At 31.1% G+C, this 13,902-nt stretch overlaps 1 protein-coding gene across 3 annotated transcripts in view; it reads right to left on the reverse strand.

Annotated features, from left to right (window-relative positions):
* LOC148629814 (uncharacterized) overlaps positions 1-13,902 on the reverse strand; it is a 75,975-nt gene that overhangs the window by 4,548 nt on the left and 57,525 nt on the right. For 2 of the 3 annotated variants that reach the window (XM_088557590.1, XM_088557611.1), the window contains 3 exons: positions 13,008-13,517; positions 8,099-8,128; positions 1,206-1,867 (listed from right to left, as the gene is read on the reverse strand). In XM_088557590.1, coding sequence (XP_088413716.1) covers positions 1,206-1,867; positions 8,099-8,128; positions 13,008-13,517 — 1,202 coding nt within the window. The remainder of the gene's footprint in view (positions 1-1,205; positions 1,868-8,098; positions 8,129-13,007; positions 13,518-13,902) is intronic. The other variant, XM_088557601.1, reaches the window with a different exon arrangement.

A 13,902-nucleotide genomic window follows, 5' to 3' on the forward strand; every position in this document is an offset into this window, starting at 1 on the left:
TCTTTGAAATTTAAACACTTAAATGCCCACCATAATGGCTGATCCTTGCATCAAGAAAAAGGATTAACAACTCTTTCAATGGAATGTTCAATATTAATCCAACTGCATTTAAATCTAGTGTAAGAAATTATTAAAAAGTTTCTATTCAAATCAAACAGGAAATGAATTTTACTGACTCATAAATATTTAAAAATACAGTTAATACAAAATCCTATTTTGATCAAGTTTATCCAGGCATGACAAAACATGGCATTTTTAGGAATAATATAATATGCAAAAGATTGGTTTAAAAGGTGGAAGTAAATTGCTAAGATAAAGAACAAATGGATCATCTTAACATTTATTTTTAATGCTGCACATTTCAGAGGGTGTTGTTAGGACTAAACAAAGCACAGGTATATTAACCCTTCTGTGTGGAATTTTAACTCACTTTTAATTGGTCTACAATCCTAGGTGACCCAATACTTACTACCTTGAAAGTTGTTAAAATGTACACAGCCATACCCATGAAATATACAAGTAGATAACCCATCCTTAATACAAAGAGAACCCTGTCTACATGTAAGTGTTCTCTGACCTCCTATCAAATATTAATATATCACTGACACTATACAATAAAATTGGTAGTTTAGATGGGTGGATATAACAGTGACATAATCTACTAATATAAAAATGTATGGGCCGCTGAAAGGGTGTTAGGGGACATTATGGTAAAAAATGCTATAGATGTGAACCTATGATGTTGTAAAAGATAAGTGGCCTTCTTCTGATTTAGACATCAGAGTTAAAATTATGTTAAGCTCAATTGACAAGGTATTTTTCAAACATGGTCATGCATATATTTCATTGTGGTGCTTAAATTTAGTTTGTGCTCTAATGGATTTTCTGAATAAAATAGTGCTCACAAAAGTCACTTTCAATTTTAATAATATTTAAGTTGACATTTTGTCAAAAGGCTGCAACTTCTGAGTAATTACACCAAAGAAGTTACTTGAAATGGTTTACTCCTACAGAACTTTCCTCCTATTAACAGTTTTAACAAATTTTTTTCATCTTCTTTTTACCAAAATTTCTTTAAAATTGTTGTTTAATCAATCAGATGCCTGAGACAGATGTGTCTGAATGACTCAGCACTACCTCTATTTTCCATCAAAATAGTGACAATTACATGTGTTTGGTCAAGTTAAACAACTACATGTACAAACCTCATTTGCATGTTCCTTCAGAGCTTTTTCTCGTTGTTCATTCTCTAATATTTCCTGTTTAATGATTGTTTCTCGCTTTTGGAGTTCAGATCCTCTGTCAGCTTCAGTCATTTCATGATACATTGTCTTAAATTCTTTATTATTATTATTGTTCTTATTCTCAAAGTTCTGTTTAGACTCGGCCTGTCTTTTCAGTAATTCCATTCTTTCTTCCTGTTCTTTACGTAACATTTCCTCTCGCTCATTGGCAAGACGAATCTCTCTATCTATGGCACTTTCATGGGCATAGGGGTCTGAATCAGTTTCTGACATTTTGTCTGGCGATTCTGGCCTTGTGGTTACAACAGGCTGTGGTATATTGTCTGATTTGTATGGTAACTTAACCTCCCAATGTTTTCCTGTGGAGGTCTTCTTTTTAGGAGACTGATTGGGTTCCTGACTTGTCGATCGGTAAAATGATTCCCACTGTCTACGAGTGGATGATAAATCAGCGATAGATTCCCTATCAACTATTTCAGACGTTTCTGCTTCTTGTGTAATGTTTTTACTGTATAAATCAACTTTGTCTGGTTTTTCTTCCCAGTTGATTCCAGCAACAGATTTGGAATTTTCACGCCATGAATCTGTTGACTTTTGGACTTCTATAGTAGACTGACTGGGAGCTATAATAGAAGAATATCACATTAACCATCAAGTTTTACATATATACACTTTAAATATACAATATCAATTTAATGATAACAAATCAATTAAAAACATTCCCACATAGTCACACCCTATACAAATACAGGACTACCCACATTACACATACTTTTTACTATATCATTGTTCCTTATCAATATCTTCAACTAAAACCTGGCTAGGTATATGATATCCCACAGTAAATATGGAAAGTTCTGACATGGGCATTCTCATGTCATTGTACTTAATCTGGGGAAGAAAAACTTTCAAAGAAGCCATTCTTTACTTGGTTTCAAACTATGTTGTATGGCAAGAAAAAGAATAACATTACAGGGTTGTCCCTGTATTCACTTACAGTTCTGATCTACTTCAAATCTGAGTCATTATAAGTGCTGTATTCCATGTTGATTTATATCTTCAAATTTTCAAATTTTGATGATACAAGAAAATAAACTTCCTCATACTTTTGTACTAGAATTACATACAATAGTACACATTTCATAACATTAACACCGAAGAACCAATCAAGATTCAATACCCCCTAGAAAAAATTAGAATGACAAGGAATCCTGTCCTACCTCTACAAAAGTTTAATCCACTAGTTAAAATATCCCAAGACAGTTCAATTGTGGAGAAAAATAGCCTACTGTTAGCTTTGGGAAAGATCCAAACCCTAACTTTACATATGCCATATTTGACTTATACATGTAATATTCATAAGGCTTGATTAAATATTTATATCAAAAGACATCAGTCAATATTTTACCTTGGTCAGGTGCAAATCCAGGTGAGATACAGGTAGACATTACCTGAATTGTCCTGCATAGGAGTGAGAAGATAGTGTTGTTAGGTGGATTTTATACCTTTTTACCTACAGACTGACGAGGATCAGACATTAAAAAATTTACCTGCTGTATTTGAATTAAATAGTCACATGACCAACGTGTAAATCTCACGATAATAAGAATCATATATTCTATTCACTTAAGGGAAAATTAAACAACACTGCACAATACATGTACTTAAATTGTTTAAGAAAAGTTAAATTCTCCACTCTTATTTAGTATGTGTAAGCTAGAAATACAAAATCACTGATATATCAAAACAACCTTCAGAATATCAAAGTTCTGATAGTATTATACCAAGTTAAATCGATAAAATTGATAATAGAAGACAATAACCTCAATAGTTTCAATAGTATTATTTCTCAGGTGTGACAAACTAAGTAGGATTTACTGCTTACTGAAATGAGAGAATGTCACCAAGCTTATACTAGAGAAAGGTATGGCATTGGAAATAATGTATATTCATTGTTGACGGGAAGGAAATGCATGTCTGCTATAAAATGTTAGACATTGTAAGGTATTGTAATGAGTAGGCCAATTTGTCAAAAAGCTGTCATAAGTTTTGTGGTATTCTTCAACACTTTTATAATGACACACCAAAATTTTAGGTAATTTCTTGTTGGTTATTCAATAAATTTATTGACAATTATAGTTGTAAACTATAGAAATAAGGAAAGGAAATTTGTTATAATTTCCCTTATGCATCATAGTTGGGTAACCAATTTGTAATTATTTTAAATTTTAACAGTCAGAATTACTTAATGACTGACATGATCTTCCAGTAAGGAAAAGTAACTATGCCCCAGAGCTGCTACCAGATAAAGTCAAATTCACATAAACAATCAGTTTATCAGAGAGGAAATATATGTTCTCTATTGTCCCTAGGGAGCACATGTCTCGTTACTGCCACAGATTATAAACCAGTATTATCATTTGTGTGCTAAAATGATTTTTATGGATTTTATATTATTCTGTCATTAGCTATTTATATATTCAATATGATTTAATCTTAGAAAAATATATAGCCAAGAAAAGACAAGCAAAAAATCTGGCAACAGTTAAAAAAACAAAAAAGAATATCAATGCCCTGAAGATGATGGACTATTGTTAGAAAATAGTATAATTGTAGTCATTTAGAATTAACAAGGTGTTGATTTGTTGTTTTTTGTCAAATGATTGTTAACATGTTTGCTAAAGGCTGTATATAAACATACTATGTATCCTGCCCTAACCACAATGTCGCAGAAGTTAAGATCTGTATAATTTTCCTACTTTACCTTTTTTTCTATCTTTTTTTCATCTTTTTTTTGTAAAAAAAATTATTATTTTCAGTTTCGTTTACTAAATATTAAAAGCATCTACTTGTAAATTGTATATCATGCAAACCAAAATCCAAAATGAAGGTTAAACTGTGTGTAATATCAGAACCATACAATGTACAACAGATACTTCAATATTACAATGACATGTACGATGTTTTTACTTTCCAGTTACAATTTCTAAAAGGAGTTCTGAACCAACCACAACAGTACTGGTATGGTTGTATATGTACTAGATGTAATTAATGCATACAGAATTAGCTCAAAACCTTACCATAATCATTAGAAGAAACTCTCAAAACCAAAACGGCACTAGAGGAATAAACTGGACTATCTGCCATCTCCCAATATCACAAATATCAACCGATCCAACTATGTAATAAAGACTATCCCATGTTTGAATCCTTATCCCTGAGTCAGAAGATGATATCAGTAAAGCCACTATGTTTTCAAGGAATGTCTTAAGCCTGCCATTAACCACTATCTATAGAACTGAAGCAGCTGAGTCTTGTAGAAGAACAAGAAGTAGTGAAAGCCCACGTTTTCCTTAGATATTAACAAGATAAACTTTGACAGGTGTTTTACAACCAAATTCCTGATGTTTCACCTGTAAAACCCCCTAAAGGCTAGACCAAACCCTCGTACAACTTCCTAAGAAACACAGAATATCATGTCAGATAAAATGTATAGTACTAACCAAATATTTCTCAAGACATTGTAAATTATACTGTCTACTCCTAGTTATTATGTCATGTAGAGTTTTTTCTCATGCTTGATTTGAATTGTCAAGTGCTGATAAAATAAATTCAATTTCAAGACTGAAATTCCAAATGTTTCAGTTACATTTCAAATTTAATTTCACTAATAAAACAGTAAGTAGCAACTGGTACTAGAAACTAGTATGTTAAAAGTCTGCTTAAGCTTTTAATGTTGTTAAAGAAACATAATAACTCATGATTGGTTAAATTGTTATCAGGATATGAAAATTTATCAAAGATCTTCTAAATGGATTTCATTGTGTCAAACATTTCAGTTACATGATAATATCTGTAACTACTGCAACTATAGTATACATAAATTATGATGAGGTACCAGTCAATCCTATAAAATCCTCACAGAAACAAGTATACTCAAAATAGTTTGATACTGAAATACATGAAAAATTGAAATCCCTGATATCTTAACCCCAAATCCAACACTTGGTCATTGAAATAACCACATACTATACTATCTTAATCCTTTAATACAGTAACAATGCAATAAAAATAAGCTAACAGGCTGTTGAAAAGATGGGCAACTGGTTCTCCTGGTTTATCTGATAACCAGTTATAAAATGTTATGTGACATAAAAGGTCCTACAGATTTAGTTTGATGGCAACTATACTGCAGCATGAAAAATCCTAAAGTAAACAATACTATAACAAAAACATATTCATCATGAGCCAAGGATAAAGATTATGTCAAACAATCTAGGCCAACAAAAATCTCTATCTCCAAGGAAAGATAGCATTGAATGGATCAAGTTGATGTAATGCTTTTCTAAATAAAGTAGCATTACATTAACCTTTAACCTCAGAACTTCAGCTTGCAACCAATGGAAGCAGCTAATTTTACCTGCAAGCAGATGTGCGAGTAATTTTGCTTTCCTGTAACCTTAATTTTTCATTTAATTCCAAAGAACAGATCAAGGATAAAAGACTATGTATCAATCATTAATTCATTCAAATCTTGCACCACAAAATCTCATACATGTATCATCAATCAACATGCACTGGTTACCTTAAAAACATACTGATTCAGAGCACTTGATAGTCTGGCATTACAAGAAAGAAGACATATTACATGTAAATTTGTACATGATTTAGAAAATACGAGAAAACAACTTACATGTGATATTTTCTGTCTCAAAATGAATCAAAAGAAGCTGAACTTATCAAAAGAGCAAACAGAAAAGGTCATGCAAAGGTTATAAACGACCCTTTAATATTCTCGTTTGAAGATTTTATAGACATTAATCTTTTTGTTTTAAATAGAACGACAAAAATGACAAAAACTGACAAAAATGTACGTGAATGTCTCAATAGTCATTCCGTCCAACAGGAAAAAGGACTGTATAAAACCTAGACACAGAGGTATGGACCCAGGCGTGGTGGCTATGATGTTTACTTTAAGTGGTAAACTTTGCATCAACTTGTCTTCTAACTTTCTCATTTTAGTGTATTTACCAGTTCTAGTGCAAAAATAAAATACATTTCATACCAGAAGTTGTGTCTCTAAGAAGATTGTAATATTCAACAAGAGAAAGACAAATACTGATAAGAATGCATGATCTTAGATAGGTTCTCAAGAATGATTCTGTATCAAATTAAAGAAAAATTGAAGTTAAAAAGGTTTCTGCAGACAATTTGTAGAATGCTCATATACAGACACATAGTGGGTTGTGCCATGAAAATAAAGTTGAAAAAATCTTTATTGATTGGATTTAATTTGAATTCATATCCAGAAAAATAATACAGGAAGCCTGAAAATCGATCTTCTTTGGGGAAAACAAAACAATCCATAGCACATATGGCTTCAAGAAATCTTTTAAACAATGCTCATAAAAAAGAAACATGAAAGCTTATTAAAAATAGGATAACCTTTATATCAAGGTGTTGTGTGATGAAGAATTAAAATCTCTTAAACTTATCAATAAAACAAGAAAGTATCAATGACCATACACTGTAAAATAGTCAGGATGTCTGCTTTATTAAACAAAGCATTATATATTACAGTACCTGGTCGAGAGAACATATTATAAAACATTGTTTGATCCTTAACACAGGTTCAACAAGCTCCCAGAGTTAGTTCAAATTTTAAATGTTCATCAAAATAAGACTTCTTCACACAGCTGAATGAAATTGCATTCCAAGAAAGATCCTTCAGCATTAACTAAAAATGTGTTCACATACAATATAAAAGCTCCAAACATAAATTGTAAGACCTAATTCCATTCGGAGGATGAACAGATCCAAGGAATAAACATTTTTTAGGGTTGTTTTCAAGCAACTCTAAATAAACCTCAGTTCAATCAAAAATCTTGATAGCTTGAATATGTCACATTATTGTCCACTGAGGTGCCACATAAATCTGGTCAGACCTTATAACTTAAACACCCCTATTTTTTAATTGTCAATCAATATAATATGTTTCATCTTTACATTAAGGACCATTATTCATATGTTTAGATTGTGAAACAGATGTTGTAATATGATTGTAAATAATCAATGTCTATAGGGTAAAATAAATAAAAAATATATTTGTAGATGATCATTATATCAAGTTATTGGTGAAATCATATTTAAATATCTATTTGCAGACAAATGAATTCATCTACAACTGGAAATTTGTCAGTTGTTTGTATAAGCTGTCTAAAAATTAACATAGAATAGTAATTAATAGAAGTTCAATATTGACTAACAGCCTTGATGTATGAGGAAAACTCACAGTAATGGCTTCCATGGCCATTGATACATAAAATAATTTCTTGAAACATTTGGCAATTTACACAATATCCTTCTACAAAGTACCAAACCAATTAACTCAAGGCAACATCAAATGTAGGATATAACAAGGAATATAAAATGTAGAGGAGGCCTTGCTGTTTTCTTTGAGCAATAAGGACATGGGATATATAAGTCTAAAATGTGACAGCAAAGCAACAGCATTCAAATCATAGATTTGCGTTCAATATGCAAACCTAAAATAACTATTTTATTATGAGCTTCACATATGGAATTAGTTGATTAGTGTTTCCAACAAAACTAAATTCTCTTAATGTTATATTTTCTCAACAGCATGCAAATCAAGCAATAAAGCTATGAAATATGTCTATTTCTAAAAGTAAATCAATCTATTAGAATAGTGAAAAGTTCTTTTTTAGCACTCATAGTATTATTTTTTGCCTGACATAAGCACATGAAGGCCTGCATGTATCATAAAATGTGAAAGTGTGACATGTGCTGACATTGCAAATGTATGGGAATATAGCAACAGGAAAATATCTTACTCGAATCAATGTTGGAGTCACTGCCTTCTTCTGTAATAAGAAATCATGTTTTAAAGTATATATATCAGCATTAAATAAACTTGTTCCTTTAATTCAAATACTTTGTGTTCTAATATAATGTGGCATACAATCTGTATACCCTGAGTATGTTCTGTTAAACATGTAAGTGTATATGTTATATATGTATTCAAACTCCAATGCAGATAGTTCTTAAGTTGGACCCTAAGATTTTATTTTATCTTAATGCAATTATTGAAATTTTGGCTATTGGCTACCATTCTACTATAGGCATTTAAATTAATGGATATAAGTTTGCATGAATTATTAGAAAATCATGAGGTTGTATAGACTTCATTTAGGTATCAAAGTTATCAATAGAAACTTTACATGGTAGTTTGGACTATCAGTTAGGAATAAGACATGAATCAGGACTAATCAAATTTTACCATTCTATACCTATAGTTCTCAGGTGTGTATACTAATTACTATTCTTCCCTTATTATCTAGTTATTACACTGTTATCTATTGAATATTTAATACCCAATCTGTCAAGATCTTTGCCAAACATGCACATGTCTACTTATACTAGAGTTATCGTACTGTACATGTCTCAGAATAAACCTATTAATGATCATAGGTTGTATATACAGAGTGTATATAAATATAGATAGGGTGTCAAACAAGGGCCAAATCTAACTGATTCAGTGGTGATCCTAGTCAACATTAGAGATAGGTGTCAAAATCTAAATTATTTACAAGTAGTTCATATCAATAATATTCTTAATGGTGGAGAGAGTACAGGCTAGTAGCTACTAACTATAGAACAGATTAAAAGTTGGTCAAAAGATGGTTTTGCATGAAACTCCCAAACCTTGATTGAAACCTGGTTGTATAGGTGATCAGATGCCCCAAACCTTGGTTGAAACCTGATGGATAGGTGATCAGATGCATAAAACTTGTTCCAGTTATCCACAGGTTTTGGCCCATTTCAACAATCAGTTAGCCTTTTGACAAATAAATTTATTTCATTTCTAACCTTGTTCGAATGATTTTGCATTTTTTTGCACAGACAGAGACAAGATCATTGCATGGGATGAATTAGAAAACTTTTGTAGTCCTGATGAATATGTGTTGAAATATGTAAAAGAAAAAAAAAACAGGATAAAATGGGTGTCATGACTTCCAAATATCATTCTCCTTTGGTGCTACAAAAATCTTAATGAAATACCTGGCTCCACCCAGTTAATCCATATTTTAGTAAAACTATCTTAACATTTTGATCAACACCTACATGTACACATGCAATATTGATTTTAGCAGCAACCTAGATTGAAGTAACTAAAATCAATATTTCAATTATGTAATATATTATTTAAATTTTAACAATTTTAAATCTTGGGAAATATTGTACGTCAATTTGTTTTGGCTAATGGAAATTGTCTCACCTGGCAGCTGAACACGGTAAATCCAGACCATTTTGGAATTTGCACCTCGAAAATCACCTCAAATCCTTGACGTTATTTCAAATAACCCAAAAATAGATGATAACACAACATTTTAACAATTACTTTCACCCCCATCAATAGCCTAAATATTTGGCTAATACAGGGTATCTAATTATATGACTAAAATGTTATTATCTCTTAACTATCACGCGACGGGTTCAAATCAGTCCCTAGACAATTCCTTATATGTAACAAAATTATCTGAATTTAAACAATGTACTTCCAATTCCTAATTTAGATTTTATCAAAACTATGAGAGTAAATATTATTTCAAATGTTATTTTTTAAATTTTACCTTTACAAATAGTGATTATTTCCCTGTTTATTTCTGTTGATTAAGGGTGGAAATGAAAGTCAGATACTATATATAGAAAATGAGACATAATTATCACAATCAAAATATTTTTGTTACACAGAATTATGTTGGGAAAAACTTGTTTATCTTCAAATCAATAAAAGTAAAATATACAAATAGGATCCATGGCTAGAAAGGGTTTGTACATGCAGGTATGACATTTGTACATGTATTATGATAAAGAGTTATTTGCATGTCTGCATAGACACTTTTAAGATTTGAAAAATTAGGATATTGTTTACCTTGGGTTCAGGATCATCTATATGTCACTATCTTTGATAGGGGCCAGTAGTTGATTACACAAATAGTCCTTGGTGTAAACTTGACCAAAATAATGATGTCATAATACAAAACAATATAGTAGCTGCTTTACTTACATTAAAAAATGAAATTTTGTGAAATTTGATCTATATATCGAATTAGAAAAAAAATTGTGAGCAAAGATCAATAAAGTAAAAAACAGAAAACAAATGGTTAAAGTATACACAAAGTAGTCAAACATAAAGTTGATGCTGTTTGAGTCTGAAATGACATCCTTCAAGATGGCATACCTATACAAAGCTTCTGTCAAAAAAATTAAATAGCTGTAACTAGTAGTTAAAGAAGATGTTCAGACATGATCTCTTAAAAATAATGTATACTGTCTGCTTTCAATGCTGAGGTATAAAAATGTCTACATCAATCACAGGCTTAATAATAGCCAAATAATTTACTAGTATTGTATATCAATTGAAATAAGAAAACTGACTATACATGTGTGCTGCTTACACAATAAGTTCACTTTGATGGTTGAAAAAAAAACAACTATGTTCTTCAACTCAAGTTTATGTTAAAAATTGTTAGAATTATTCAAATTGTATGAGTTGCATATCAAAACAAAGAAAAATGGATGCAGGTTCAATGTAATACTTAAAAAAAGACAAAATGGTTGTGAGAATAGAATGGCTCTAATGTGTTCGTATTGTTTAGAAATTCTTTGTACATCAAATTACACAAACTGCATTGAAACATGAACAAAATTTCTCAAAAGTATGGTATTCAGCCTACCTATTCATAGGGTTTTGTCTCCCATAGTAAACAACAAATATTAACAAACCCAATTCACAACTGACTGACCTTGTATAGAATTCAACCTATTACAATACTTACCAAAACAGGTCCTTTATTTCTTGTGTCCAGAAATAACATACAATGATTTTTACATCAATAATAAGAGCTGTTTTCACATTATCACAAATAAAGATTTGTACAAGGACTAGCCTTAAGGGAATGCCATCCTTTAATCTAGCCAAATCTTTATTTAAATCAAGTTGTCCCTTTGTACAAAACTATTCATGATTGGATTTTTGAAGTAATTATTACACAAGATATTGTTTGATAAAAGGCACTATGCTATAGATATTGACTGATTAGGGATCCACGATATCAGATTGTGGACCTCCTTCAACTAGACTCAAAATTTAACCTTGAACTCACTTTAAGTAATGACTCATATGAAATATCTAGAAATTAATTTAGAATTCTTTATTTATTCAATTTTAAACCAATTATGAAACTATTATCAAACCTTTAAATAATGTTAAAGGTTAAAGTTCAGTATGGCATGAAACCAATACACTGTTAATACAAAACTCTAGAGAAAACTTAGCAAATAAAATCTTTTTTGAAAGTCTTGATTAATCAAATTTCTTTTCATGGAATTTTAAACAGTTAAACTCACCAAGACTTTGAAATTTTTCAATATAACTTAGATGTAAAAATTTGAATTTTCTACATCGGCTTCCATACTGGTACACCATTGTTGATGTTTTCTTAACAACTCTTAAAATATTATATTTTACTTTTAATTTCAATTTTATACAGTTTTATCTCACTTCTGCATGTCATAACCAGTTATTTTCTGAGACAACATATGCAAATATATCTTCCTATTTAGATTAATTAATTAATTAACACTTATTAATGGACAAAAACAAACTTCCAAAAAAGCCATTATCTAGGATTAAGTTAATTGGTGAAAGAATAACCAATTAAAGAATGTAACCTACCTTAGAAATATATGACCCTATGGCCTTATTATTCTTATGACAATATCTAATCATATGTTTGTAATATTACATCATATCATAAGTAACAGGTAATTTGTTAAAGACAAGGTCAGTAGGTGTTAACATTTCTCACTTATTAATCTTTTATGCAAATTGATGTAAAAATAAGTACTCAGTTCACCTTCAATGTGTCTTTCTGTGAGCTAGAAATTACTTCATTAACTATCATTTTATTTGACAGCATTCATTAGAATATGCTGAAATCATTCTTTTAAATATTGAATTTATTTTTTTAATGAGCAGTAGGAAAACCCTTACCTTAAATGTTTTAATGCTATTGACTAAATTTCATTAAAAACTACCCTGCAAGCCAAGGGAAGAAACTCTGATACAATTTTTGCAATGTGGATGACTTTGTACCATTTTAAATTTGTATTATTCCCCTTTGACCAATATATGAACTGTTCAAACAGAACCAACAGGTACCAGTATCGTATTGCATATCCCTGAGCGGGTGTACGTCAAAACATGGATGCTATAAAAATATAGTGTATTTTCTTTTTGCCTCTCTACAAACTAATGTTTTGTCAAAAGATATGAACAATGACTTATAAAATAGAGCAAACATCACACTGTAAGATGAAGAACTTTTTTAAAGGAAAATCTAACATAATATCATAAAAATGTTCCACTGAAAAGGTTGGTTTGGTGAGTGCAAAACGAAAGTGAAAGTAGGGAAAATGGCTATTTATAGTTCAAGACTACTTTTCTGTCCGATCTTCGTGGACTCACCCTATTTTCTATGCGGGAAATTATTTTTTCACATGTCCTTAGAAATGCTACATAAGTGAAAGTTTTATTGAATCAATTTGCATATTTTTTTAAAAATCCTAAAAATATGCACTTCACTACAGAAGTCTATGGGAAAATTAATACGATACTGAGACCAACATATTAGCCCAAACAGAGTTACCTCCCTTACACATGTAAGTAATACCAACCTTCCTGGTCCTCCCAGCCAACATTCTTTCTTTTAACAGTACTAGTCTGGATAACAGCCTTCCTCTGAGCATCTACAGCCTGTATGTGAGCAGCTGACATTTCTTTTGTATTGGCACGGATATGAACTTTTGGTGGTTCATTGATTACATTAGAAAACTGGTTGGCCTTAGCCATGAAAGATTTGCCATCTGTTTGTACTGGAGAAGATGTAACACGCTGTGGTTTCCTTGGTGATGACTCTGGAGGCGACATTGACCCATGATCTGACGACTCACTGAATTCTTCCTTGACCTCTGTGACTGTTTCCTTGACAACCAGACCATCAGGGAAGTCCTCTAGAGTACTGCTGAGGCTAACATGATTCGAGCTGTCAACTGAAGCCATGTCCTCAAAAGCAGAGTCAGCTTGGGATACAGGACTTAGTACTGTGGTAGTGTTGTAAGAAATCAAATGGATCTCATTGTCATCTGCATCAGGTGATGTTGGCACTACCCCTGTTTTACCATCTCCTGCAACAAAAATAAATTATGGTGATCCCAAAATATTGTGTGATATCAATGGACCACACTTCAATCCATAAAAAGAGGATACTTTCCAAAAATGATATAGATGAAAGGCTAAGGTTTGTTTACCTATTATAGCATTCACATTAGCATCGAAGTAAAAAGGAAATAAGAATGGTGTGTAAAATACACAATGATTGTTTTATCAAGAGGACAGTTCTTCAATATTTGTTTAGTTTTTTTATTATTATTTTTTTTTCTGTCATTTACCCATTTATCATTTTTAACCTGATACTATGTACATGTACCATAAAACATAAGTTCATACATCACAAATTGATTTCCAAAGTTTGACATTTGAAGATACTTAGGGATGTAACATGTTATATCG

Source organism: Perna viridis, chromosome 1 (assembly GCF_037379345.1).
Source record: "Perna viridis isolate PV_CMFRI_1.1 ecotype Kerala chromosome 1, ASM3737934v1, whole genome shotgun sequence".
Classification (NCBI taxonomy): Eukaryota; Metazoa; Mollusca; class Bivalvia; order Mytilida; family Mytilidae; genus Perna; species Perna viridis.